At 42.3% G+C, this 26,279-nt stretch overlaps 1 protein-coding gene across 1 annotated transcript in view; it reads right to left on the bottom strand.

Moving 5' to 3' along the window:
• Nucleotides 1–15,790: 15,790 nt before the first annotated feature.
• The window catches only part of AKAP12 (A-kinase anchoring protein 12), a 109,296-nt gene continuing 98,807 nt past the window's right edge, over nt 15,791–26,279 (bottom strand). The window contains exons 3-4 of the mRNA XM_015426159.1: nt 17,268–23,955; nt 15,791–15,867 (exon numbers count right to left, since the gene is read on the bottom strand). Coding sequence (XP_015281645.1) covers nt 17,276–23,955 — 6,680 coding nt within the window. The 3' untranslated portion in view covers nt 15,791–15,867; nt 17,268–17,275. The remainder of the gene's footprint in view (nt 15,868–17,267; nt 23,956–26,279) is intronic.

Below are 26,279 nucleotides of genomic sequence, written 5' to 3'. Positions count from 1 at the left end.
CTGCAGCGTCAAACAGGAACCTGTATTTTTTTAATGTGTCATTCCCGTAGGCTCCTGTTGGGGAAAGTATGCAAAAAATAAAGGGGACAACATTATACATTGTTTTTGCTCTGAATGGTATTGTCTGAAAATTTAAAATCAAGTTGCTGATTTTTAACTTTCTTTTTAAATATATAAGTAATTGAATATACTTAGTAGTATTTAAAAAAAAAAAGCCTAAGTCAACAGGAGTGACTTCTGAACAGTTATTTGTACTGGTGGCAAGGTTTCAATTAGCAAAAGCACCCCATCAGAAATGGAGCCAGTGTTTGTTTTGATTGGGGGGGGGGGGGAGAGGCAGATATAGCTCTGCTCTTGTATACACTTTTTATTTGAATATCATCCTATTTTGTGTCTAGTTATGTTTTCCAGTTTGTAAGTTTTTATACATTATTTCACTGAATAAAAATTGTATAAAATGGAGTTTGATTTCTGTTTAGTTAAATGTGACTGACAGAGCTGATCTAGTGAGTAGCAGTGGTTAGAGTGCAGGACTAGGATATGGGAGACCCAAATTTGAACCCCCCGCTCTGCTATGGAAGGTCGCTGGGTGACCTTCAGCCAGTCACACACTTTTGTGAGAATAGAATGGAGGAGAGAGGAATGGTATTGTAAGGTGTTTTGTATCCCCATTGAGGATAAAAGCAGAGTGTATATACTGCAGAGAACTTATAGGCAGGTTCAGAGATCCCAGCAGGAGTCAAAAGAATCCTTTCCTCTTGTGCTGGAAGCAGGACATATACTGAAGCAGCAGCTATTGATGATCTAGACTGGGGACGGGAAGGCTTATAATAACTGCTCATACACATTGTGCAGGTTACACTCTTGATCTGGTATTTTGTACTGGGTATGAGGAATGCAGTGTGAGAATGGAGGAATTGATCGTAGTTCCTTTCTCATGGACAGATCACTATTTGATCAAGTTCAGATGTACAGGGATACCAAGACTCTGAAGGGGTGTGGGACCTATTAAAATGGCCTGCTAGAAGGATCTCAATGGCTTTCTGATGGCCCTGGGGGATTTTCCTTTTGCTGTGGTTGGTGCTCCTATCAATGTCCTGGCCAATGCTCCCTCTAAGCTGTGGAGTCTCGTGAACCAAAATTCTACTTGGTGAGTTCCTGGCATTAAAGTTGTGAGGGAGCGATTTGGCTACTGCATAAGTTGGTTTGCTCTGGAGCCCTCCTTCCTGAGCTGAGACAAAAATGTGTGAGCCGGAGGCCAAAAAACTGTGAGCTATGTCACACTAACTCCGCTTAGAGGGAACACTGGTCCTATCTAACCTCTGGAGTGAGGAAATGTCCAGAGGGGTTGACATGATTGCTTCCAGGTGCTCGCTGTCAAGTGTGAAGAGTCCCGTTAGCCCCTTGGTTTACTGAGGGGCTGTGGGGAATGAAAAGACAGAGGAGATGGCTAGAGCAACAGTGGAGGAAGACTCAGGACAAATCCAACAAAACATGGGCAAAAGTTCATTTTAAAGCATAGTCTGTGGCAGTGATAGTGGCAAAGAAACCACACTTCCCCACCTCCATTTCATCTGTCCAGTGTAGGGCAATGGAGCTGTGCCAGGTGGTCAGAGGCCTGTTGGGATCTGGCCTGCAGGAGGAGGTGGACTGCTCAGTGGGCCACTGACCATTTTGCAGATGACATCTCTTGCATCGATTCTTAGTCTCCACATTAGTAGTGACAGGGTGCTGACTTGTTAGGGATATTTTTCAGTTTATTGTCTAAGGAGGTGGACAGGATCCTTAGAGGTTTGAGACCTACCACCTGCTTGTATGACTGTTGCCTTTCCTGGTTACTTAGATCTGATAGGTGACTGGGTCCCAGAGGTAGTTAATGCCTCCTTGAGAGGCGGGGTGGTGGTTGTGGTGGTGCTTTTGCCCCAGCCTTGAAACCAGTAAGTTGAATTAGGAAATTATTACGGACAGCTGAGATAGCTTCAGCATAATGTGAGAAAGGCAAAGCAGATTAGTTAATGAGCAGCTATTGGGCTGCATGGACCGCCTAATCCCTTATGAGGCTGTCTGAGCCTTACAGTCTTCTCTGGAGGCCTTGCCTCAAGTTGCTCTGCCTTGAGGTTAGGCAGGTGGCATCCCCGAAGAGGGTCTTCTCAGTCACAACACCAAAGCTCTGGAGCTCTCTCCCCAGGTAGATTTGTCTGTCACCTTCTGCCGTCTTTGGCCAGTAGGTGAAGACTTTTTTGTTTCGTTTGGCACCTTCCTTCAATGACACCTCCTTCCTAACCATTTTTAAATGTTTTGCATGTATTTTAACTGTTTTTAGCTCATTAAAAAGTTGTTTTAATGAGGTGTGTTTGGGAAGGGGTTTATTTTAATGGTTTTATACTGTAACTTATTGTGTATGTTTTTAAATTACGTGCCTTGGCGGCCCTTGTAAGAGCAGAAAGGCAGGATATAAATTTTGTAAATAAATAATAACTATTGTCCTAGCATTCAGGCTAGGTAAGGTTGCAGAATTCCCCAAGTCATGGGATGATACTTAGCTATTTCAACCAAACGGGCAGGATGGCTGTCTGGTTTAATGCTAGTTTAGTAGCCAGTGAGGGTTAAGACCATACTTTGCTCTCTGCACAGTCAGCGAGGGGATTCTCTTGAACAAGATGTTTGAACTATGTGAGTTTTCAAAGCTGAATTATATTCCGAGCAGGGGAAGAGGAATGTAAACAAGGGCACTATCAGGCCAGTGCTGAGGCAGTAGAATTCCACTGCTATCAAAAAGAATGGCATCAGTTCATTTTATTTCAGAATTTTCAGATTTAACACAGAGAAGAACTGCAGCACTCTCCAGTATAAGACAGAGTACAACTGCTGCACACTTGCATCAATATAACTGTGATGTGTTGCAGCATGCTGTGCTAGATTGCATCACGGCACATTGACCCACAGGCAACAGCTGCCATCATGAGATGCAGCATAACATCATTAAAAGTTAATGGCATGGTACGTATTTGGATGAAAGAGAATGTGTGGAAAGGAAACTGAAAATACCACATTACTTTTTCTACAGTACAACCAATAAAACTACCCACAATCGTATGTTTTGGGATTCATCTACTTTAAATGAGACCTTGGCTGTATTGTTTTCTTGTCTTTCCATCACAGGGTAACACTACTCCATTTGGATTGGTTTTGACCCTTCACCTACACCAGTTTGGTGTAGTGGTTAAGTGCACGGACTCTAATCTGGGAGAACCGGGTTTGATTCCCCACTCCTCCACTTGCACCTGGCTGGATGACCTTGGGCAAGCTGTAGTTCTATTAGAGCTGTTCTTGAAAAAGAGCAGTTTCTGTCAGAGCTCTCTCAGTCCCACCGACCTCACAGGGTGTCTGTTGTGGGGAGGGGAAGGGAAAGGGGTTTGTAAGCCGCTCTGAGACACCTTTGGGTAGTAAAGGGCAGGGTATAAATCTAATCTCTTCTTCTAACTGTAGAGTTACTCTACAGTTTGCATTGACACATATACCTTATACTGAGAAATGTAAAGGCTACCACACTTTTTTTGTTTGCCGTACAAGGAACGTATGTGTTCTTGCTGGTGCTGGGGACATAGCTAAGTAACTGTTGCCTCATATATCCTCTAAGGACTAGCCGTTTTGAATTGGTGTGGCATAAAGTGTTGGACTAGAATCTGCAAGATCACTGTGAGATGAAAACCTGGTCAATGACCTTGGGCCAGTCACATACTCTAAGCCTCACCTATCAGATCAGGTTTCTGTGAGGATAAAATGGAGGAGAAAAAAAGTTTGGGTTCCCTTTGGAAAGTGGAAGAAATGAAGTAAACACACACACATACATACATACTTGCATGTTCTTTCCCAGTATCCTTCAATACATTGTGAAAACGTGGTTGTACTTACCTGTAACTGTTGTTCATAGAGCTGCCTTCTGTGCGGGCACAAGCACACATTGAGACTGCAGCCAGGCAGGCCTGCCAGGGAGAGATTAACTTCCAAGCTAAAAAACTCACTTAGAGGGCAACCCCCCCCCCTTGGAACCAGCACGAGCCGTTTTCCTGCTCAAATGGATGCCCTCTAGGCGAGTTCGCTTGAAAAAGAACCTCTCTGCAGCAGGCCTGCCCAGCTGAGGTCCCAATCAACGCTCCCTCTAAGCTGTGGAGTCTTGTGAGCAAAAATTCTACTTTGTGAGCTCCTGGCATTAAAGATGTAAGCGAGCAATCTGGCTAATGCATAAATCAGTTTTATCTGGAGCCCTCCTTCCTGAGCTAAGACAAAAATCTGCGAGCCAGAGGCTAAAAAACTGTGAGCTAGCTCACACTAACTCAGCTTAGAGGGAACACTGGTCCCAGTGTGGGACTGCACAGAACACCGAACGTGAACCTGATTTGCAGCCACCATCTACAACAATCACTTGAGTGTGCATCACGTTATGTATTCTTCCATTTTAAACGCTACAAACTGCTGAGTGGGGGTTTTCCTCCACCATACCTTGAAACTTTTCTCTCCCCCACCTTATTCTGAGGTAGGGTTGCCAGGTCCCTCCGAGCTGCTGGCGGGGGATGGGGGCTGCACTTAACAGGAGTGGGGAGGAATGGCAGAAATTAATATGATGTGCCTATGTGACCCAGAAGTGAAGTAGGCACGTCAAGGCAATGCTCTGGCTTTTGGGCCAAAACTCTATGGTCGAATTAGGTTCTGTCATACAGTTTTGCCCAAAAACCAGAGTGTCGCCCCCCCCAGCATCCCTGTTGTGCCTATGTCACTTTCGGGTCATGTAGGCATGTTGTGTTAATTTCCAGTGTTCTTTAATTGGGGGGGGGGTAATTCCCCCCCAGCCAGCTGACTGGTGGCAGAGAGGTGGGTCCTGAAAGCAGGAGACCCTCGCCCCAACCGGGGGGATCTGGCATCCCTATTCTGAGATAGAAGGGTAGGAATAAGAGGCTAAATAAAGAACTTCCTCCATAGCTTGACTGTTTTGTGATATTTGGTCAGGTCCTTATAAAAAGATTTGACTGTTGCTCACAGCATCTAAGGCACTTCTGCATCCTGGAAGCCACAATATCTCTGCTACATATGTAGAACATGAACGTAAGGACAGTTGTGCTTAAAAGATTTCATCATCCTGTAGCCCAAATGATATGCTAGGAAAAAGCTAAATCCTGAAGACATGATAAGTGTTGCTAATTAAGGTTGTTTATATGCTTAATTACCCAGTTCTAGGAAATGGCTGGAAAGCATATTATGTAGCAGCCTTGCTGAAGCCATGGAGGTCTGGGTCTGCTCAGAAACGTCCATGGAACCCAGTTGGTGCTGTCTTGAGATCCATAAAGGAAGAAAGGTACACAAACTTTTGAAAGTATGTCTTTTCAGCCATTAGGACCAGAACTTTGCTTTTTTGACCCCACCTCCAAAAGAAAGCTGAGATTCTCAGGAATCCAGATTCCATGACTTTTCTTCATTACTACACAATTTTTCAAAAACGCCCTGTTATAAGCAATTTTTAAATGAGACCCCAGCACAGGATTCCATGCATTTGTGCAGACCACACTGTGTTGCTAGAGGTCTGCGTGCTGTTAGTGAATGTTTGACAAGTTTGTTCTGCAGCTGAGAATCAAACACATGATACGGCCATCCATCACAACAACATTGTGCATAGAAACACTTAAGAGAAGCTGGTCAACCTTCCATCGTTCTCCTTATGGTTACAGGTAGAGCTCATATATAACATGTTCTTAAGCAGGTTTAATCATAAGCAAGGCCCACTGAATTCAATAAGAAACTCCTTGTAAATGTTTGGCACTGCACTTTTAGTAGGATTGCCAGCCTTCAGGTGGGGCCTACAGATCTCCTGGAATTACAACTGAGCTCCAGACTACAGTGATCAGTTCCCCGGGAGAAAATGGCAGCTTCAAATGGAGGACTCTACAGCATCACAATCCCCACTGAGCTCCCTCCCCAAATTCTGCCCCCAAATCTCCAGGAATTTCCAAATCCAGAATTGGCAACCCTTAGTCTTAATGAGAATGTCTGCTGACTACTGTAACTTTCCTGTTGCTTTAAACTTCCTTTGGTCTTCGTTTTGATTTGTTCCTCTCCCTTCCAATGCTTTTCCTAGCAGCCTGTAGTCTGTATAACGTGCAGGTACTTTACATTCATCTAAACTTCCATTCTTAGCAAATAATGCAAGGAAGACTCCTAGTTTTAAATGCAGATCAGATACCCAAAGTGTCTGAAAGAAGCTGTGGTTCTGCTAATTATTTTTTTTTTTGGGGGGGGGAACCCACTTTGGATCCTTCCCATTACTGCTGAGTCTTGAATCTTTTATTTCTGGGTAAGGTAATTGAAAGAGCAGCAGCAGAACAGCTCCAGAAATTCCTTGATGGCACATCGGTGTTGGACTCATTTCAGTCCAGTTTCCACCCAGGCCATGAGATGGAGACGGCTTTGGTTGCCCTCACAATCTCGCAGGCAGCTGGACTGAGGCGGGTCGGTGCTGCCGTTATTGCTCAGTCTTATAGTGGCATTTGACTCAGTTGAGAACAATCTTTTGACCCACTGCCTTGCTGACGTAAGAGTCTGTGGAGTAGCCTTACAGTGGCTCACCTCATTTTTCCATGGCCAGGGACAGAGGGTGGTGCTGGGTGAGAGGGTGTCAACTAGGTACCCACTGATATGTGGGGTTCCTCAGGGGGCAATCCACTGATGTTATTTAACATCTACATGCACCTCACCCAACTGTTGCAGAGTTTCAGGCTGGGATATCACCAGTATACTGACGACACCCAGCTATATCTGTTGCTGGGTGGCCGGCCAGCTCCTGTGAATTTGGCTGAGGGTTTGGAGGCTGTGGTGAGATGGTTAAAGCAGAGTCGGTTGAGACTGAATCCTGACAAGATGGAGGTTGTGTGGCGGGGGGTGGGGCATGGGTTTGGGGGACCAACTCCCAGCTCTTGATGGTGTGCCCTTATTACCAGCACTGACTGCCAAGAGACTGCATGTGATTCTGGATGCCTCTTTGTCAATGTTGCCAGACTGGCATTTTTCCAGCTGCACCAAGGCAGGCAACTGGCCCCTTATCTGTCTCGCCCTGACTTAGCTACAGTAATCCACACAATGGTCACCTCCAGGCTAGACTACTGTAACTTGCTTTGTGTAGGGCTGCCCTTGAAGCTGACCTGGAAACTCCAACTGATCCAGAAAGCGGCCGTGCAGGTCCTACACCAGTTTGGTGTAGTGGCTAAGTGCACGGACTCTAATCTGGGAGAACCAGGTTTGATTCCCCACTCCTCCACTTGCACCTGGCTGGATGGCCTTGGGCAAGCCGTAGTTCTGATGAGAGCTGTTCTTGAAAAAGAGCAGTTTCTGTCAAGAGCTCTCTCAGCGCCACCTACCTCACAGGGTGTCTGTTGTGGGGAGAGGAAGGGAAAGGAGTTTGTAAGCCGCTCTGAGACTCCTTTGGGTAGTGAAGGGCGGGGTATAAATCCAATCTCTTCTTCTTCTTCTTCTTACTGGGAAACCCCCCCCCCCATATGGCACATATCCAACCTGTGCTTGTGCAAGCTGCACTGGTTTCCAGTGGAGTACTGGATCCAGTTCAAGGTGCTGGTGTTAACCTTTAAAGCCGTTAACTGCCTGAGTCCCACATATCTTTGGGACCACCTGTCCTGGTACACCCCCAGAAGAGCTTTATGCTTAGGAGAGAAGAACTTCCTGGTGGTCCCCATCCCGAGAGACATCTGCCTGTCCTTGACTAAGTATAACAACACAGGGGGAAGCAATGAAATGACAATATACAGAACAGTTGCTGCAAAGTGCACACAATTATAAGAATAATAGACAATGATTAAGCTATAATACTGATGAGCTTCATGATGTTAATCTTTGTTCTTAACAGCAAGGCACCATCAAACAAAGGATGATGACATCAAGATGAACGGACAGGGACGAACTTCTCGAGTTACCGTTCGTTTCGATGACTCTTTATCATACAGGTCTCCTATCAAGAAATAATTACAACTCATGACAGGGAACCTACCAACCAGATTTACATCAATTTAGACAATGAAAAAACCATACATACAATTCTATATCCATGTACAATAAAATCAACTGCTGGATATTCTTGAATTCTGTAAATAAAATAATTTCATTTCATTATATTCCTGTTTCAATTTAATCAGTTAAAGTACCCCATTGTAGCCTACTAATGTTATAAGGAATCTTACCAGACGCCTTCTTCCAAAGCTCTTAGCTAACAAGTATAACCTTTCAATCGGACGAATAAGTCTTAACAACTACATACACTACTTCCATTATATTGTCATGTACAAATCACATGCTTCTCATGTTGACGCCAACTTATCATATACAATGTTGTGCCTATGGTTCATCTATCTATTAAAATTCTGTGCTTGCCAGGAGTACATGAAAGTAACATTGAAGAATCAAGGACACAATGGCAAACCAAAGAATCTACAAAGGCATTTTGCAATTCCTCACCATGTTGTTAATACATAGATTATGTTTATACATAGAATGATAACACATGATACCAAACCATAAGTATTTACAGGAAGCATGACATCTCTAAAGATGTATTAAGTCCAGCAGGCTGAACCGTAGCTAATCTAAAAGTCCAAAAAGCCTCTCTCTGCAGTAATAACTTGTGTATATCAGATGAGATATAGGGCTTGGACCGGATCACCTCCAAAGTAACACATTTGAAATCATTAGGTCCGTGGCCAACCTCAGTGAAATGTTGTACAAGGGGGGCCTCTTGGTGTCCATGTCGTAATCTGGACCTATGTTCAAGCACACGGGTACGGAGTGCCCGTGTAGTTTGTCCCACGTACTTGAGTCCACATACACAAATTATCAAATACACTGTGCCTTTAGTGGCACACGTGGAGAAATGTGCTATGTCTTTTCTAAAATCCAGCTCAGGAAAATCCAGTGCACCTGTCTCCCACATTGAAGGGCACGCAGCACATTTACCGCATTTAAAGTGACCCTTTGGCAAAGTGTTTTGTTGATGTCTTGGAAGGATGTCAGCCCTAATGATCTTGTCTCGAATGCTTTGGGTCTTTCTAAATCCAATCATGGGGGGATGCTGGCAGGCCATGATGTTTAAAATGTGCCAATGTTTTAATATTATCCTTTTAGCTTCATGTGATCTATTAGTATAATCTAAAGCCCAGCACAGTCTATTGTCTGTGCGATGCTCAGGTCTTCCTTTGAATAGATCAGAACGATTTCGACGTCTAGCTCTAAATCTAGCATTGTCTATGACCCACACAGGGTATCCTCTCTCCTGAAATAACTTACAAAGTCTGTCTGATTCTAATTCAAAGTCCTCATTAGTGGTGGAATTCCTTTTTGCTCTTAAAAATTGTCCATATGGGAGGTTGATTTTTAGATGGTGAACATGATGAGAATCGAAATGTAAATAGGAATTTCTATCTGTATTTTTGTGGTAGGGACGAACAGCTAACTTTCTGTCAAGCACATAAACCGTGGTATCCAGAAAATTAACTTCCAAAGTACTGGCCACATACGAGAACTTGATAGACTCGTGGACAGTATTGATCCATTGTACAAACAAGTCCACGATTTCCATTTCCTTAACCAACATGAATAAATCATCTATATAACGCCTGTAAAATAAGATGTGCTCAAAAAAAGGGTTGTTGTTGTTATCCAATATCCACTTCCCCTCAAAATCACCCATGAATAAATTCGTGACGCTGGGCGCAAAAGCGCTACCCATTGCCACCCCTTTAATTTGGAAATAAAAGTCTTTACCAAAACGAAATTTTTTTTTTCAAAAATAATGTCAACTAGGTCCAAAAGAAAATGCGTGGGGGGAACATTGATGGCCCGTATTTCTAAAGTCCTGAGGAGATTGAGTCTCGCTTCCTCATAAGGGATATTTGTATAAAGTGAGCTAACGTCCATTGTCACTAGTACAGACCCTTCAGGTACAGCCATCCCCTCAATCTGATCAATAAAATCACATCTTTATATATGAGGGTAGAGTACAAACAAAAGGCTGCAAAAAAGAATCAACATATTTGGAAAGTGGTTCCAATAAAGAATCAGTGCCTGATACGATCGGTCTACCTGGAGGAGGATGCCCAGGTTTGTGTATTTTAGGAAGTGTGTAAAAAATGGGGACCCTATGATATTTCTTTTTTAAATATTCAGCAGTTTGAGCAGATATATACTCGAAGAGTAACCCTTCGTTGATAGTAATTGTGATAAGCCTATTGACCTCACAAGTAGGATCATAATCGATCCTAGTGTAAAATTCTGAATTGCTCAGTTGTTTTTCAACCTCAAGGACATAGTCCTCATAATCCTGAAGTACCACTGCTCCCCCTTTATCTGCAATTTTGATGACAATATTGGACATTTCTGCTACCTCTTTAAGGCTCTCCCATTGGGTTCTGGTAGTGTTATATCTAATGGGAATCCTACGTTGTTCCAATGTCACAATATCGTCTATCACCCGACGTTCAAACACTGTAATAGACGGATGGTTGATTTGTGGAACAAACTGTGATTTACCCTTAAAAGGATTAATGTCCGTGAAGCTGAATCCTTCAAAAAAGTATTTTAATATGATCTTCCTGATTAACTTAAACAAATCAACCCTGACTTGAAATGCATCATACATGGGGGAACACACAAAACTGGGTCCTAAGTTAAGCACGTCCATCATATCTTTAGAAAAGGTCCGAGATGTCAAATTAACCACCGATTTCTCTTCTTCCCTCGTTTGTATATGTTGTAAGGGGCCTGTTCCCTTGTTCTGTTTTTGACTCTTCGTTCTAAAAAAGGTCTCCCTGATGGTCCTTCTTCCCCAGACGTGGTAGCTGAGGGCCAGGGCTTTTTCTGCCCTGGCCCCTACCTGGTGGGACGCTCTGCCAAATAACATCCGTGCCCTGCGGGACTTGTTGCTGTTCCTCAGGGCATATAAGGCAGAGATGTTACGCCAAGCATTCAGCTGAGGACAGTGACGGTCCTCCATCTAGTCTGGCACTGCTCTTCCTTTTCCTTTCCCTACCTCCCTCTTCTACAAGGCAATGACACTCCAGGAATTATTGCCATTAGACTGGTTTAGGCTGCTGTAAATTGTATTTTTATGTATTATCTTAATCTTGAGACTTCTCGTAAGAATTGTAATCTTATAACTGTTGTATGCCACTCTGAGACAGGGACCACAGTGGCTCAGAGGTTAAGACGCTGAGCTGCAGACCAGAAGGTCTGTAGTTCGGCAGTTTGAGACCCTAGTCTCGCGTGACGGAGTGAGCTCCTGCCAACGTAGCAGTTTGAAAGCAAGAAATTGCAGGCAAATAAATAGGTACCACTTCGGTGGGAGAAGTCTTTGGACAGAGCTGGCTCTTCAGCTTGGTAATGGAGATGAGCACCACCCTCTAGATTCGACTAGCTCTTGAGCAATAGAAACCTTTACCTTTATGCCACTCTGAGCCCTGTCTTTCAGGGGAGGGTGGCCTAAAAGTTCAATTTAATAAACCAACAAACAATCTGAAATTCCCTGCATTATTTATTTACTTAGAAGCAAAGTTCACTGTACCAATAATGGTTACGAAAGATGCCCAGCCTACATTTTGGTATTTTTCTCTTGGAAATGAGTTCTCCAGTTTGGGGCAAGCCTGAAACAACTTCTGCATGCACCCTTGCTACAAACTGCAGCCTTAATCAGTCACTCAATAAGTGTTTTCTGCCATTTGCTAGCAGCAACAGAGCAATATGTTAGTTCAGCTCACTGAATCCTCTTGCTCAAGATGACATGAAAAATCATTATAAGAATGACAAAGGACACACAGATAAATTAATTTGTGTTTGTATTTTATTTAGTCCAAGAAAATCTACTTTAAAAACAACATAGAAAATCAAAGTATCAAGTAATTCAATACATGGATTAGAAGAAACTGCAAAAGCTTGAAGTTGTGGCACAAGCTACAATTTGCAGCCTCATCTGAGTATTTTTGAGGCCAAAGCAATACACTGTAACAAAGCAGTATCTGTGAATGGAGACATTGCTCCTTGCACCAGGAGAGAATTCTTCTGGTGCTTCTTTGAGACAGGTCGGTTACAAGAAGAGTTATTGGTTATATGATTTGTGTTCTTTGCATTGCTTAGAAAGGCCCTAGATCAGTATATATAAAAAAGCAAGAACTAAGCGCTTGCTCCCCCAACTTCTAGCCACTGATAATTTACATTGTGATTACTAGGTTTTATTTAAATGCTGTTTAGATAACTTTACATACTATTAACAGCCATGGAGCTATAAAGATTAGAACCAGTATGATATAGGCCATGCCATTGTTATTTTAAAAATATTTTAAACTGGTTGCAGCTACTGCAATATGGCTTCCCGTACAGACATTGCAAATTTGTATAAACAACTGGTTGCCCATTTGTTTGGTGCTGCAAAGCAGGCCTGTCAAATCAGTAGCCCATCGGCCAGGTAATACAGCCTGCCAGATGCTTTGACAAAATCCCTCTTCTTCTAGCCCTGGGTAGATCTGAGGGTACCAAATATCTGCTAAACAGCAGTCTACAACTGGTCAGGGCCACAGAGAGTCCAGGAGAAATGAATTGGACAGTCCTGTTGCAAAGCACATAATGAAAGGGAACAATCTAACATTTGGCAATCAAGAACTACAGTCAGAACAAATGTTGTAAATCGGGGGAGGGGGAGGATGGGAAGGGGAGAAAGCTGCCACTAAAGAAAAGTCACCAATTTTGAGACATACCATGTTACACATTTTACATGTTTACACATTGTAGACAAACACAGGGGATATATCTAAGCGATTCATAAACAAGGTCCTACTTGGAATTTCTTAACTAAAGGAGACTATGCACTGTTAACATCAGTATTTTGTTTAAAGCTTCCCGCTTGCTCTAAGTCAGCTGAGTTTTCTCACAAATGCCTTTTAGGCATTTATAACAAACCATTATAACAAAACTTACAGTACAATGAATGCAGGGTTACACAGTCTCTCTGCATATGATTGCATTGTAAACCTATAAATCTTGAAAGGAACCACACACTAATCTGCATATATTATACTACCTACTTTTCAGGAAGAATAATTTCTGTGGACCTATTTGCTTGGACAGACAAAAGAGAGTTCAAGTACTAACACACAAGTGGACTGTGGAGTGAAAGTGTTTCGGATTTCATTTCCCCCTACTATGCCTTATCAAGCTAGCACACATCACCCCAACACCTAGTCCCAGCAGAATATGTAAGCTTTCGGATTTAGGACTGAAGGAATATTAAATTCCCCATTAGTTGGAGTTGGAAGTGGGAAGGAAAGTTCTTGGAGACATGTTAACAGATATACAAATGCAGTTGCAAGAACAGTTTGGCTTGCCTTTAAATCTGCCAAAGGGGTCAATAAGGGAGGAAGCTGTAATTGGTGGTTGTTGCTGAATGGCAACTGATGAGAAGGAGGCCCCAACATCTTTACCAGCAGACACTGAAAAAAGTGATGGAGGCAGGGGCAGTACTATGCAAGCATGAGCTACACAAAGCACTGTTGGTTATTCAGCAGCCATGAAATGGCATGGTGCTGATCCACCTTCCTCATGCCTAGCTTCTTCTCAATGGCCACAAGTAAGAAAGTGGGTTCTGTTCATCAGCAGCCATCAAATATTGCCTCCCAATCAATCTCACTGGTCCCCGTCAGCAGATTTCATGGCAAAACATTTTCAGTCTGGCAGCCCCTATAAATGAAGGAAGAAAACGTGTTTGTAATTACACTGAAATGATTCAATGACCATTTATACTGTGATTTCAGTGGGCCTACATAGTCACTGGAATGGAGGGGGGAGCTGTAAATACATATTAAGAAAAATGGCCATTCACCTTTCTTATCCTCAAATGTCTAAAAACACTCCACAGCCTATAACTTGACATGGACTGCAGTATTGAATTTCCTGGTATTCAAGTCATCCCAATGTCATGCTTGCTAAGAAGGACTGTTTTTAAAAAGCATCTTTCCATTTTAATCTTTCACTGATCAACACCTTTATCAAATCAGTGAACCTGTGACAATTAACTAATAAGATTGTATATTATTGTTCATCATAGTGCACAATTTATTAGCAAAGATATTATGTTAGATGCATTTTAAGAAACTCCAAACTGCCATATTTTATCAGAAAGAAAGTAATGTGTTGGGCAGAGTTCTAAGGCTTCTAAACTACGAAGTGTACAGGGTTACCACCAGATGGAGCTAGTGCACCAGTGACATTTTACTTTCTTCACTCACTATGCAGATCCTAAAAGAAGGCATTTGGCTCACTTTGTTCCTTTTCAAATAAATTACTATACATGTAGGACAGTGAAGCCACTGGGCCATGCAACAAGCTCAGACAGATAGGTGCGAAGGCTACAAAGTGCAACAGAACTTGACCTGCTAGACCTGCTTGATGTCTAGAAGATCAAATACTAAATGCTTTGAACATTTTCACTATTGTTCAACTGTTTAGCATTTCAAGCCTGCCCAGTTTTTATGCACAACCTATAGTGACTTGCAATCTTATATCTAAGAAAATTGGGAATGTCTTTGCTCAAGGTTTCTAGACTGAGGGTTTTAAAAATAATTAATTAAAGTGTAAGTATAAGCCAAGCCTTTGTTTAAATCACTCTTCAGAAATCACAGGTTACCAAATGAATATAAGTACAATGGAACTCACTTTTCTAACAAAGGGACACACATATGGAACAGACTTAATGCTTTGCTTCTCAAAAACTTTTTGAAAAGAATGGTCTCATTCTCTGATATGGTATGTTCTGAGAACAGGAAAGCAGTATTTTTTTAAATGAACTATTTTTCTGTTTCTTGACAAGATAAAACCAATTAATTGTTTTGCTTTATGTTTGGTATGACAGTTCCTTAACCGAGTCATACCTCAAAGCTGGTAAACTGTTAAAAGTGGCTGTTCATTTGTTTGTCCTTTGAAGTCGTCCTGCTTTCTCTGAGGTCTTCCATAAAAATAAATTGTATTCAAATACATTTGAGCGCTACAGTCCAGTACAGACTTAGGCAGATGTAAAAACATTTAAATCAGTCTTCTTGGGTGCCTAATTCTCCTCTAGACTGCTGCTGAAATGTTTTCAACACACATGACACAAACATCATCAGGAATGGAGCAGGTGGTGTAAAAAATCAGCTCCTGTCTAATTGGTATCTCAAGTGTTCCAAAGACAAACTGCACCTTTCACCCATGGATGTTCTTCTATGGAAGCAAGATCATGCAGCATTAAACATTGGTTCTTCCATACAGTAAGAAGTTAAGGTAGTAGGCATTATAAGGTATTTTCCTACTAGGAAAGACAAATAAGAAGGTCATTTTGTATTTTTTTTTTCACATATAAAGAGGAAATGTACATTAAAATTATTTTTTGCTTAAAGATATACACATAAATACACAAAAGAATTACACTCCAGTTTTGGAAGCACTGATGACAGGGGGGAGCCTAAAGGATGCCAACTTCTTTCCCAGGCTGTAATTTCAACAAAAGGTTACACTGACTTCCTACCTTCCCCCCACACAACTTACTAGCAAAAAAAATCAGTTTAAACAGTGTATTGTGAAAAGGAAGTGTTAACGAAGTGAAAGAAAGGGACTTGAGCTCCTGATGGTGCCTCAGGATTGTCAGATGCCTTCTCAGAATGACATTGGAAAGCAAAGGTCTAGTAACAGCATTCCAAATCGTTGGTCTTCAGCCCAGTAATGCAAAACCCATTCTCTTCCACTGCCTTCTGCATACACTGGTCTCTCCAACTATAAGATGCAGCTTCCAGGCAACTGTGGAAACAGAAGCGAACAGATCAGCAACACCTTGCGGCCCAAGCCTCTTAACCAGTGTGTGGTGGCAGTGTCGGCATACTATAGTGGCATGTTGTGCAGGCAACACGAGTCATCACGTCAATGTGCTGCCACCACCAGCTGTTTCACAGCAACATTGTGCAAAACTGTTCAGTGGCACAGAAACTGGCACAGAAACTAGAAATGGGGAAAGCCGCTTTCAGCTACTCTGCAAGCCTCCTATCACACGTGGCTTATCAGAAAAGCATACCAGCAAATAAAGGTTGATTCAAATAGATTAGTTGGACCTAGGGTTGCCAGCCCCCAACTGCCACAACCTGGCATGATGTCCCCAGTGTGATGATGTCACATGCAAGAGCCACCCTAGTCGGACCCCTCCCCACCCCATGCCCTTATTCCTCACTGCTACCTCTGCTACTGCCTTCAGCCAGGGAGCATTAACAAAGCCCCCTCACAGCTGTGTCACTCGGGCAGAAGTGGTTCTGGGGTGCTTTATGGGCTTTCCCAGCTGCAGGGAGAGGAGGCAGTGGTGGGCAAGCAAACAAAAAGGGACGGAAAAGACTGACAGACTTGAACCAGGACTCAGATGTCTGATGTGGTCGTCTGATAGGTAATTTGTGAAAATGTGTTTGCAGCATAATTGAAAGACATGCTGTAAGTCTTCTCACAGTACAACTCAAAAGATATCTACATGAACAGTGGGTAATACATGAACAATGTGTAAGTTTATTAACTGGGGGTGAGTGGAGATAGGAGGGTAAGCGCCAGGTTGAAGAAGTAAGAGAAACAAAATCCTCACTGTGCATAATGCCTGAGGCAACAGATAACCAGGCTTGCTGTATCAGAGCCTAAATATATTTGTATTATCAATCTAGGATCGGGACCATTTTTTCTGAACAATTTTCTGTCAATGGTGATACTTCCGGCAAGTATGGAAGGGATTCATTATGACAACGTTGTGTGCTGCAGGACACTGAACAGGAAGCATTGGGCTGCACTGATATTACAACAAACATCCTCTGACGGGTGGAAAGACAGCAAATGCACCACACCAAGCCAAATATTTGTGCGTGCATGCAGTGACAGTTTCTTCCATCAACAAGCTTTCAAATGGAACAAGGTTAACATCGCTGTCCAACTACATACAAAGACGGCTAGAGAACTTTTTTAAAAATTGTTAAATAGATGGTTGCCGGCAGGAATCTGAAAGCCTGTTTTGGGGGTTCCAAGATCAGTTATTTGCTTTTGGAGACATCTGCAAAAGTTCTGAAGGCCAGCAGTGTTTGCACTGCACACATTCAGTGAATAAAATGCCATTTCAAATAGCTATACTGGATTTAAACTAGCCAAGCAATTATTGTAATGAAAATGATACTTACTTTAAATCTCAGCATTCGGTGAGCTCTGGTTTTAACTGTAGAGTCTCACAGGATGTGTAGTCTTGATTATTTACATCTTCCTCTGTGTGTGTCTCCCCAAGTCCCATTGACTGGTCTTCTTTCCTTTTTGCTTGTGTTTGCTGCTCTATAAAGTGTTCCTGCATTTGAACAGTCTGCCCAGCTTCTACAGTCTTTAGCTTTGGTTGGTCTATGTCACGTGACTCTTTGGGTAGATCTCCTGCGGCAGCACCATCCAATGTCACCTTCTCAGTCTCTTTTGGAATAGCACAATCCATTTCAGATTCAAACTTTGTTTCGCCATTTTCTTTCTGCAAGCCTGGCTCTTCTGTAATGTCTTTTCCAACTTCCACTAGTTTTGTCACAGTACCCAAATGTTCATCCGACTGTGACACGTGTTTCACGACTTCTAGATCAGCCTCTGCCCTTCTAGGGACTTCTTCTTTTATGAGGATCTCTTGTCTCTCTATGTTCTCAGAAAGCAGCTGCTGATCAGTGTGTAGGCTTTCCTGAATTTCAGATTTATTTTCACACACCTGACTTGACACATACACTGTCTCTTCTGTTTTTTCCACCAGTTTATCAACAGCATTCTGAATGATTTTAAGGACAATTTTGGAACTCTGAGACTCTATAGTCACAGGCTCAACACCATCTTTTTGAAATTCTATATGGGTCAAAGAGGGGTGTCTTTCTGGAGACTGAATCTGTCTTTCAGTTTCTTGACTGAGCTCTGATTTCATTTTGGGGATGGAATCAAATACATGTGGCTGGATCAAATAATCAGCTGGCAAAATTGGCTTCTCACTGGCTGATTCTGTCTTCTCAGTCCACATTACCTCAGTATCAGGACCTGGAGCCCCCAGACCTGAGTGAGCAAAGGTCACCTGCTGTACAATTTTGAATGCTTTTTCTTTTGGCTCTTCTAAGAAAGACTGCAATGTTTCCGTTGATGTTTCTGTAACAATGACACTTTCTTCAATGACTTGCTCTTCAATTGCTGCAGCTGTTACTGGCAAAGAGGATTTATAAGCTTCATAGCTTTGCATTTCAGGAATGTCAGTGGTGGCAACCTCCTGTTGCTTGGGATGTTGCTGCATCGGAGCTGCATAAAGTACATCCCCACTAGGAGGAAGTTCAGCGTTTTCAGCTGATTTGTCATTTTCCACTGTCACTGCCTTCTCTGATAGCACTTGTCCTTTCTGACAGCTTTCTGAAATTCTCTCTGTGAATCTGGAGTCTGAGAAAAGGGTGTCTCCTTCGACTTTTGTCCTTGCAGCAGCCCCAGTTACTGCTGCTTCTGTGTGTTTGGATTTAATTGCTAGTTCTGTGTTTCCAAGCTCATTTTCCACAAAATCCACTGTTGCCTCATTTTCCACAGCATTCTCAGTTAATTCAGCCTCTGCAAAATTTGGTTTCAAAGAAAGTGCATCTTCCTTTTCACTTTGCACGAGGACTTCAGATGCTGCACTCTCCATAAAGGGTATATTTTTTTCCTTCTGCACAGGGATCTCAGTTACAATTTCTTCTGTGCACTTTGATTCTAAGACAAGGGTGACATCCCCTAGCTCATTTGTTTTGGGAGCTAGACCAGCATCTTTAACCTCAAAAGGACCCTCAGTTCCAAGAGAATCCAAATATTCTACTTGAGAGGAACTGGCAACATCTTGCATCTCTCTCTGCACTGGAACTTTACGTATGTCACCTAAATCTGCACAAACTGGAACTTCTACTGAAATCATGGAATTCATAGTATCTTCTATCTCAGATTGAAAGTTAACTTCAGCCTCCAAGCTCTGCAAATTCTCTTTCTGCTCTGCTGGCTTGGCAGCAGCTTCTTCTTGCACTAGTTCTGATTGCTCTGCAGGGGCTTCCACAAGGGTCCTTGTATGCACCACTGCATCCACCATTTCTGAAGGAATGCCTACTTTTGCTTCTTCTGTGAGGACTTCAATTGTTTCTGGGGGGGATTCCCGTTTTCTATCTTCTGTAAGGTTTTTCATATCCACCTTTTCTGCAGGAACCTTCATTTCAACCTCCTTGACAACCTCTGCTTCCACCTCTTCTGCATGGAACTCTGTAACCTCTTTCTCTACAGAAGCCTCTTCAACTACTTTTGCTACAGAGGTATCCACATCCACCTTTACATCAGCCTTTTCTGCTGGAGCCCCTACTTCCACATCTAATTTCTCTGCAGAAGCCTCCACATGCACCTTTCCACCTGCCTTTTCGGCAAGAACTTCTGCGTCTGTCTCTGTCAGAACTGTTGCCTTTTCTGTAGGAATTTCTGGTTTTGCCATCTCTGGGGAAAATTTCATCACTATTACTTCAGTCTTCTCTGCCAGGACCTCAGCTTCTACATTCAGTAGGGAAGGCTCCTTATCCACTTCTTTATGGTGTTCTGTTACTACCTTTTGTATAAGGGCCTCAATCTCTGAATTCTGCTGGTGGACCTCCACTTCCATCTTTCTAATGGATATCCCTGTTTCCACAGTGTCTACAGGGATCTGGGTCTCAGTATCCAACAGGTGAGGTTTAGGTTTCACATTTTCTACAGGGATCTCAATTTCTGCTTTCTGAAGATGAATGTCAGGTTCCATTTTCTGCACAGGAGTTTCAGGTTGCATATTGTATAAAAAGGCCTCAGTGTCCTTGTTCTCTAAGTAGGCCTCAGTTGCAACTTTCTCAGTGCTTTTAGTTTCTAAGCCAATTGTAACATCTTTTGCAATATCCAGAGCATTCATTTCATTTACTACAATTCTCACTGGAACATCAATAGCCTGGCTCTGGATTGGTACTTCAGGCACTGGTTCTTTCTTATTTCTGGACTTTATAAACCACTTTGTATCTTTTACGTAATTCTGTATAAGAGCCTTCTTTACCTGAGCTGGACGTGTTTCTGCATTTTCTGACTCCAGGCTAGGTAAGACAATTTGCATAAGATTCTGGGAGAACTCAGTCTCCTCTTCATCGAGTCTTTTCATTGATTCATCCACTTCTGTAACACCATCTTCAGTGACCTCACCTTGAGCTGTTTCTTCTAAATTCACTGTGATTTCCTCTACTGCATCAATAGTTCCATATTTTTCCTTTTCAACTGCTTCTAAAGATATATGTTGTTGCTTTTGGATAGTCTCACCAACTTTTACTTCTGGTTCTTCACCAGCAGTTACTGTAACAAAGACAAAATCTTCCTCTTCAGATTTCTCTTCAGTGGTCTGTTCTTTGGTGATTTCTTCATGTCTTTCTTGTTCAGTTTCACTTTCATCAGCACTATCTAAATTTATACTTTCTTTAGCTCTTTCTTTTCCCTCAGCACATGAGTCTTTAGTCTTCTCCAACACTTCCTTCAAACCACTTCCTTTAACTTCACCTTGACTGTGATCACCTTCTGTGCCTTCATTAGTTTGGATACTAATCTTCTTAGGATCTTCTATCTTTAAGGGCAAGTCAGCCAGTTTAACTTCTGGAAACAAGATGGTAATTTCTTGCCTGCTTTTTTCCACTGAGATAGACTGAATGTCTATTTCTGATACCTTTTGACTAATCAGTTGTGCATCATCAGATAATTTAACTTTTTCAGCAACTTCTTGTAGAACTTCCTGGGTTTGCTTATTTAATTCTTCTAGATTTTGCTGACCTCCTACTTCCTGTACAGGTGTAGCTACTTCAGTTGTATCAGGGGACTCACTTAGTCTTGAAACTGCTGAAACCATTTCAGTTGTCTCTTCAGCACAGGATGCTTCAGTTACTTCCTCAACACCTGAAGCTTCTTCTTGAGCTGTAATCGCTTCTGGAGTTAACTCCAGCTCACTGATTATCGTGTCACCACTAATGTCCTTTCTAATTTCTGGCATGTGTTTAGTAACTACTGCTATTTCTTCTCCAATTCCAGTTTCAGAAATTTGTTCAGTTTGTTTCTCATTGTCTTTGTCTGCATGTTCAATGGATTCTGTCACAGCAGCCGATATCCAAGATGGTGATCTTTCTTCAATACTTGTAACTGCTCTTTCCCCTTCAACCACTGTGACAGTGACTGCATGAACTAATCCTTCACTGGACTGTTCATCTACTAAAGCATCTTTTGACTCTTCAGTTCTTTCATCTAAAATTTTCTTCTTAGTTACATCATCTTCTTTTGCCTTCTGTGCTTCAAATTTCTCTTGTTCAGCAGCTTCATACTCTGACAAAGGAACAACAGCTGGAACATCATAATCTTCTTCATTGTTCTCTGTAATTTCTTCTCCTACTTCCTCAACAGGAGCATGCTCTGGTATTCCATCTGACTTTTTCTTCCTGCGACCTGGCATCAGTTTTTTAAATGAAACCCAGGATTCTTCTTTTCCAGAATCACCGTCTGAAGCAGAGTGTTCTGAACTTGGAACTGTGACTGGCTCTTCAGTTCTGTCTTCCAACTTTGTTTTGGATTTTCTTCGTGGGGTTACTAGTCTTTTAAAAGACTCCCATGTTGAAACTCCTTCACTTTCAGATGGACTTCCAGCTTGTTCTGGTGAGGAATTTCCTTGTCCTTGATCACTTTCCTGGGAACTAGTAAAGGTCATGTCTTGGGCTGTTTCTTTATGCATTCCACTTTCATATGTTTTTTGTCCTTCTTGAGCAAGTCTTTGTCCTACGTCTTCATCAGAACCTGATAATTTTCTAGCTCTTTTCTTAGATGAACCTACACAAATTAAGGCTTCCCATGATACAGAAGTATCAACCTTTCTCTTGGGCTCATCTGTGCTTTTTTCTAATTTCTGCTCTTCACCATTTTCTTTATTATCTTCCTGTTCTTCACAAGGAGCACTTTCAGTTGAAGCGAGAGCAGCACTCTTGGCTTTCTCAAGTTCTTCTTCTTTGTCACTTTCAGAAAGTCTCCTGACCCGTTTCTTGGGAGTCACCATTTTTTTAAAGGATGCCCAAGGAGTAACACTTTCTCTTTTCTTCTCCATATCTGAAGCAGCGCCTTCTTCACTTTCAGTGACCTGTGCTACATCTATAACTTTTTCTACATAAGACAGCTCTACTGTCTCTTCGGGAGAAGAGGCAGAACTTTCTCCTTTTTGTTCTTCAGGACTTTCTGCAGAATCAGACAATTGTGTTTGTTCCACTGATTCCCCTGACTTAGTGTCATCTCTTTTTACTTTATGTTTCTTTCCTGATAACTTCTTTAAGCTACTACTTGTAAAAAGCTTCTTTAAGGGGCTGCCTTGTATCTTAGCTCTTTCTTGTGATGAAAGCAATTCAACTTCATTTGTGATGCCTTCTGGAGGTTTAGATGTTGCGACATCTCCACTGCTAGGTTCAGTTTGCTTGATCTGTTCATTCATTGCTACAGGTAGAATTTCTTTGGCTTTTAATTGTTCATCAGCAGGCTGTCCTGTCTGAAGCTGAGCATCTGTCTCAACTAATTGTTCATGAGTTAATTCTTCTTTTTCATTTGTTTTTACCTCTTCCTTCTTCACAATGGTGCTAACATCATTGTTAAACTCTGTGGGTATTTCATCAAAACTTTCAGTTGCCAGAGGAGCTTTTGGTTCAGGTTTGTCTTCAAGAATTTCAAAATGTTCTTCAGTCTTTTCCATTGCCAATGGAGAAATTGGTTCACATTTGTCTAATTTTTCTTCGGGTAGTTCTTTTGCCAGGGGTGCTGCATGTTTCTTCGCAGGCAATGCAAGAGTGCTCTGCTCTAGGGAAGGTAGACATTCTTGTATCGTTTCTGATTTTTCCTTGGAGGCCAGACCAATCTTCTCAGTCAAACATATCTCTGACTCTTTATTTACACTTTTTACATACTCTTCTGATGGCAGAGTAAGGGGTTCTTCCTGGTGTGTTTCTGTTGAGACATCTCTCATTTTTACTTCTTCACTTTCCTCTCTCACTTTCGTCATTGTCTCATCTGTGGGTTCTACAGAAATTTCTGGCCCATTTTTATCTGGTACTACTTTTTCTATTTCCAGTTCTTCTTTGATAGCATTTTCTTCTGCCATTTCTTTGTCTTGGTCCTGTTTTTCTCTCTCAACAATCTGGTCATCTTCTTTGGGCTTCCTGAAGCTTGTCTTTTTCCTAAAGCCAGCCCAAGTAAAGAACTTTCTTAGGGGTGATGCTGTTTCATTAGCTAGTGGGCTTGTTGGAGACTCTACCAACTTGCTACCGTCACTTTTAACTTCTGCCTCCTTGCTTGCTTCAGTTGGTTCCACAGGGCTTTCTTTTATCTTTTCAGAATAAGCTTCTTCCTTCACCTGCTCAGTTTGAGTCTGTTGTTCAGTCTTTTCTACAGGATGAGACACTTCACTTTGTATTGCTTCCTGTACCATCTCCATTTTGACTTCCTTACAGTCTCCAGCTCCATCTGCTGCTACTTCTGTATCATCTGCTTTCACATTCAGTAGCTGAACAGGTTCTGATTTCTCGGTCTTATCCTTTCTGACAGTAAATTTGAATCCAACAAACTTAAACACTTTTTTAAATCCAACATCATTAGATGGAGATTCACCGGGTAGTTCCTGCTCTTCTGCTTTTTCTTCCGGTGTTGGCAATTGCTTATCAGCATCTGGTGATTCCTTAGGGTCGTCGTCTACCTTTGTTTTATCTGATTCTGGTGACTTGGTCTCCATGTTTTCAGCAGACTCCTCTTTTAGAATCACATTTGGGGTATCACTTTGTCCTACTATAAGAGATGTTGAAAATGACAAAGAATTAGGCATTTCAACTTCATGAATCCATCCTATACTGCATGTAAGGATTATAATAAGCATTTATTTATTTATTGAATTTATATCCCGCCCTCCCCACCAAGGCAGGCTCAGGGTGGCTTACATAGAAAATATAAAACAGTTAAAACAAGAATTAAATAAAATCAGAACAATACAATTATAAATATAATAAAATATAAAGTGCTTGTTTGTATCAGATGGCGGGCATTAGCAGCATCCTCAGGCAACAGCCAGCTGACATCAGAGTCTGGGTTAAATTGGCTGTTAACAATGATGTTAATATTAGGGCCAGCTATAGACATCTGCACACTCACTTGGGAATAAGTTCCACTGATTTCACAGGGACTTGCTTATGAATATGCATCCATAGGCTTATGATGCACCAGTATTAAGACCAATAGTCACAATGCAACATATAGTTAAGCTATTGAAATGGACAGGTTTTAGAGTACTTAAACTTTGTTTAGATTGTGATGCATGTATGATGGACCCTGTCCACTTCCCTCCCTCAGAGGTAAGGTTTTCCCTCCCTCAGAGGTGCAGCCCTGGTAATGTGTTTATTCTTCCCTTGAAGAAACCTTGTCTGTCTCACCCTGTCAGTAGGTTATATTTTGGCAATTTGCTCAGCCTAGGAACCTGAGGGAAGGGGTAGGATTGCACTTAAACACTTTAAAATAACACTTGAGTAACTTTTAAAATGCAAAAATAACAAAAGGTTTCATTTGAACATCAAAGGGAAAGGTCAGGTGAAATCAGGGATTTAAATTACTGAGGTAAAACTTTGCAAGTACAGACTTTTGTTCTTCTGTATCAGGCTAATGAGAGGTTCTTATATTATTCACTGTTACTTAGATCTTTATGTTGAGAGGCTTTTGTTCAAGTGTTTTCCCAAACACTCTAATACACTTTGGCTGTGGTCACATTGGAGGCTTGGCGCGATCTGGCTGCACCTCTATTTGCAGCAGTTTAAATAGTTCTGGGAAGTTTTGATCGAACATCCCATCCTGCACTGGCTTCACTGTGCACTTGCCCCATGGTCCATCATTCAGATTGTTGCAGCATTCTTTTTTTCTTTTCTTTTCTTTTTGTCTGTCACCCATGCACATAAGCATGTATCCAAAGCTCTGGCTCCTTTTTGACAGCTCCGCAGTCTCTCTGCCAAATACTCTGGCCCCTCTCAACCTCCTTCCCTTTGACTCTCTTCCGTGGAATACATGGGGGAGGGAAGTGCAGATTTACATGAGAGTAGTCCCATTGATTTCAGTGGATTTACATGGGATGCTCTCAGATTCTGATGCAGAAACAGGAGAGAGGGGTTGGGGGGGGATGAGCTGCTCAAAAACAACTCCCCCAGGGACTCCCAATCTAGAATGACTACTTGGCCTACTTGACAACACTGGGGTGATTATGCGCCTATGCAAACATTGCTACATGATCCCCCCCCCCAAAAAAAAGAAGAGGCAGAAAGGGAAGGGAAGGTTTGCAAGAGAGGAGTTCAGACAGTCTGAAACGCTGAGTGGTGTTGCCATGCAAGCCTATCAATTTTTTTTATGAACCTGTTGAGACTGCACACCTGAAAAAGGGACACCTTCCTTTAGTGTTGCTGCTACAGTGATGGTCCAGAGTCACCAGCCATCTCACCTGCTGTGAGATGAAGCAGTTCCATAAGCCTGCACAAAGCCTCAGGTGCCATGCCATGGAAAAACATGAAGACAGAGAACTCCAGACACCATTAGGAGTTTCTTCCAGCACATGTAGGCAACCCCCCCCTCCAAACCTGCAAAGCTGCACGCAGCTCTGAGACTCCAATAATAGTTGCTTAGCAACTAATTGCTCAACCATCAGCAAGCTAGCTAGGGCCATCAAGAGACAACAGCCCTAGCCTGATGATTCAATCACTCTTCATCCAGGTGCCAGTCCCCAGCCTAAGTTGCTAGATCTCAATATTGACCACTCCTTAGTCCCCCCCCCTCTTCCTGCCAGCCAATAGTATGTTTTATGGGACGGACTAACAGGAGGTGTCACAGGGGGATGTGGCCAGTTCAACCTGCCCCCCCACATCACGTTATAAAATATGCTGACCGATCACATGGTCTCTCTCTCCCCCTCTCCACGACCCCTATCAAAGCTTTGACCCTCTTATGTCCAGCTTGCTATCCATATACCCAACCTCCATCTTTAAACTCTAGTCTGCAGCTAGAGTCCACATGGTTCTGCCGGTTCAGAGCACGTGTTCCCCATATTCTATTTCTAAACCCCTCCATTCTTCCATTGGAAC

This window comes from Gekko japonicus, unplaced genomic scaffold (assembly GCF_001447785.1).
Source record: "Gekko japonicus isolate JY-2015 unplaced genomic scaffold, Gekko_japonicus_V1.1 scaffold223, whole genome shotgun sequence".
NCBI classification, from domain to species: domain Eukaryota; kingdom Metazoa; phylum Chordata; class Lepidosauria; order Squamata; family Gekkonidae; genus Gekko; species Gekko japonicus.
Note: the sequence above shows the minus strand (reverse complement) of the source record. Positions and strands in the feature narration are given on the sequence as shown.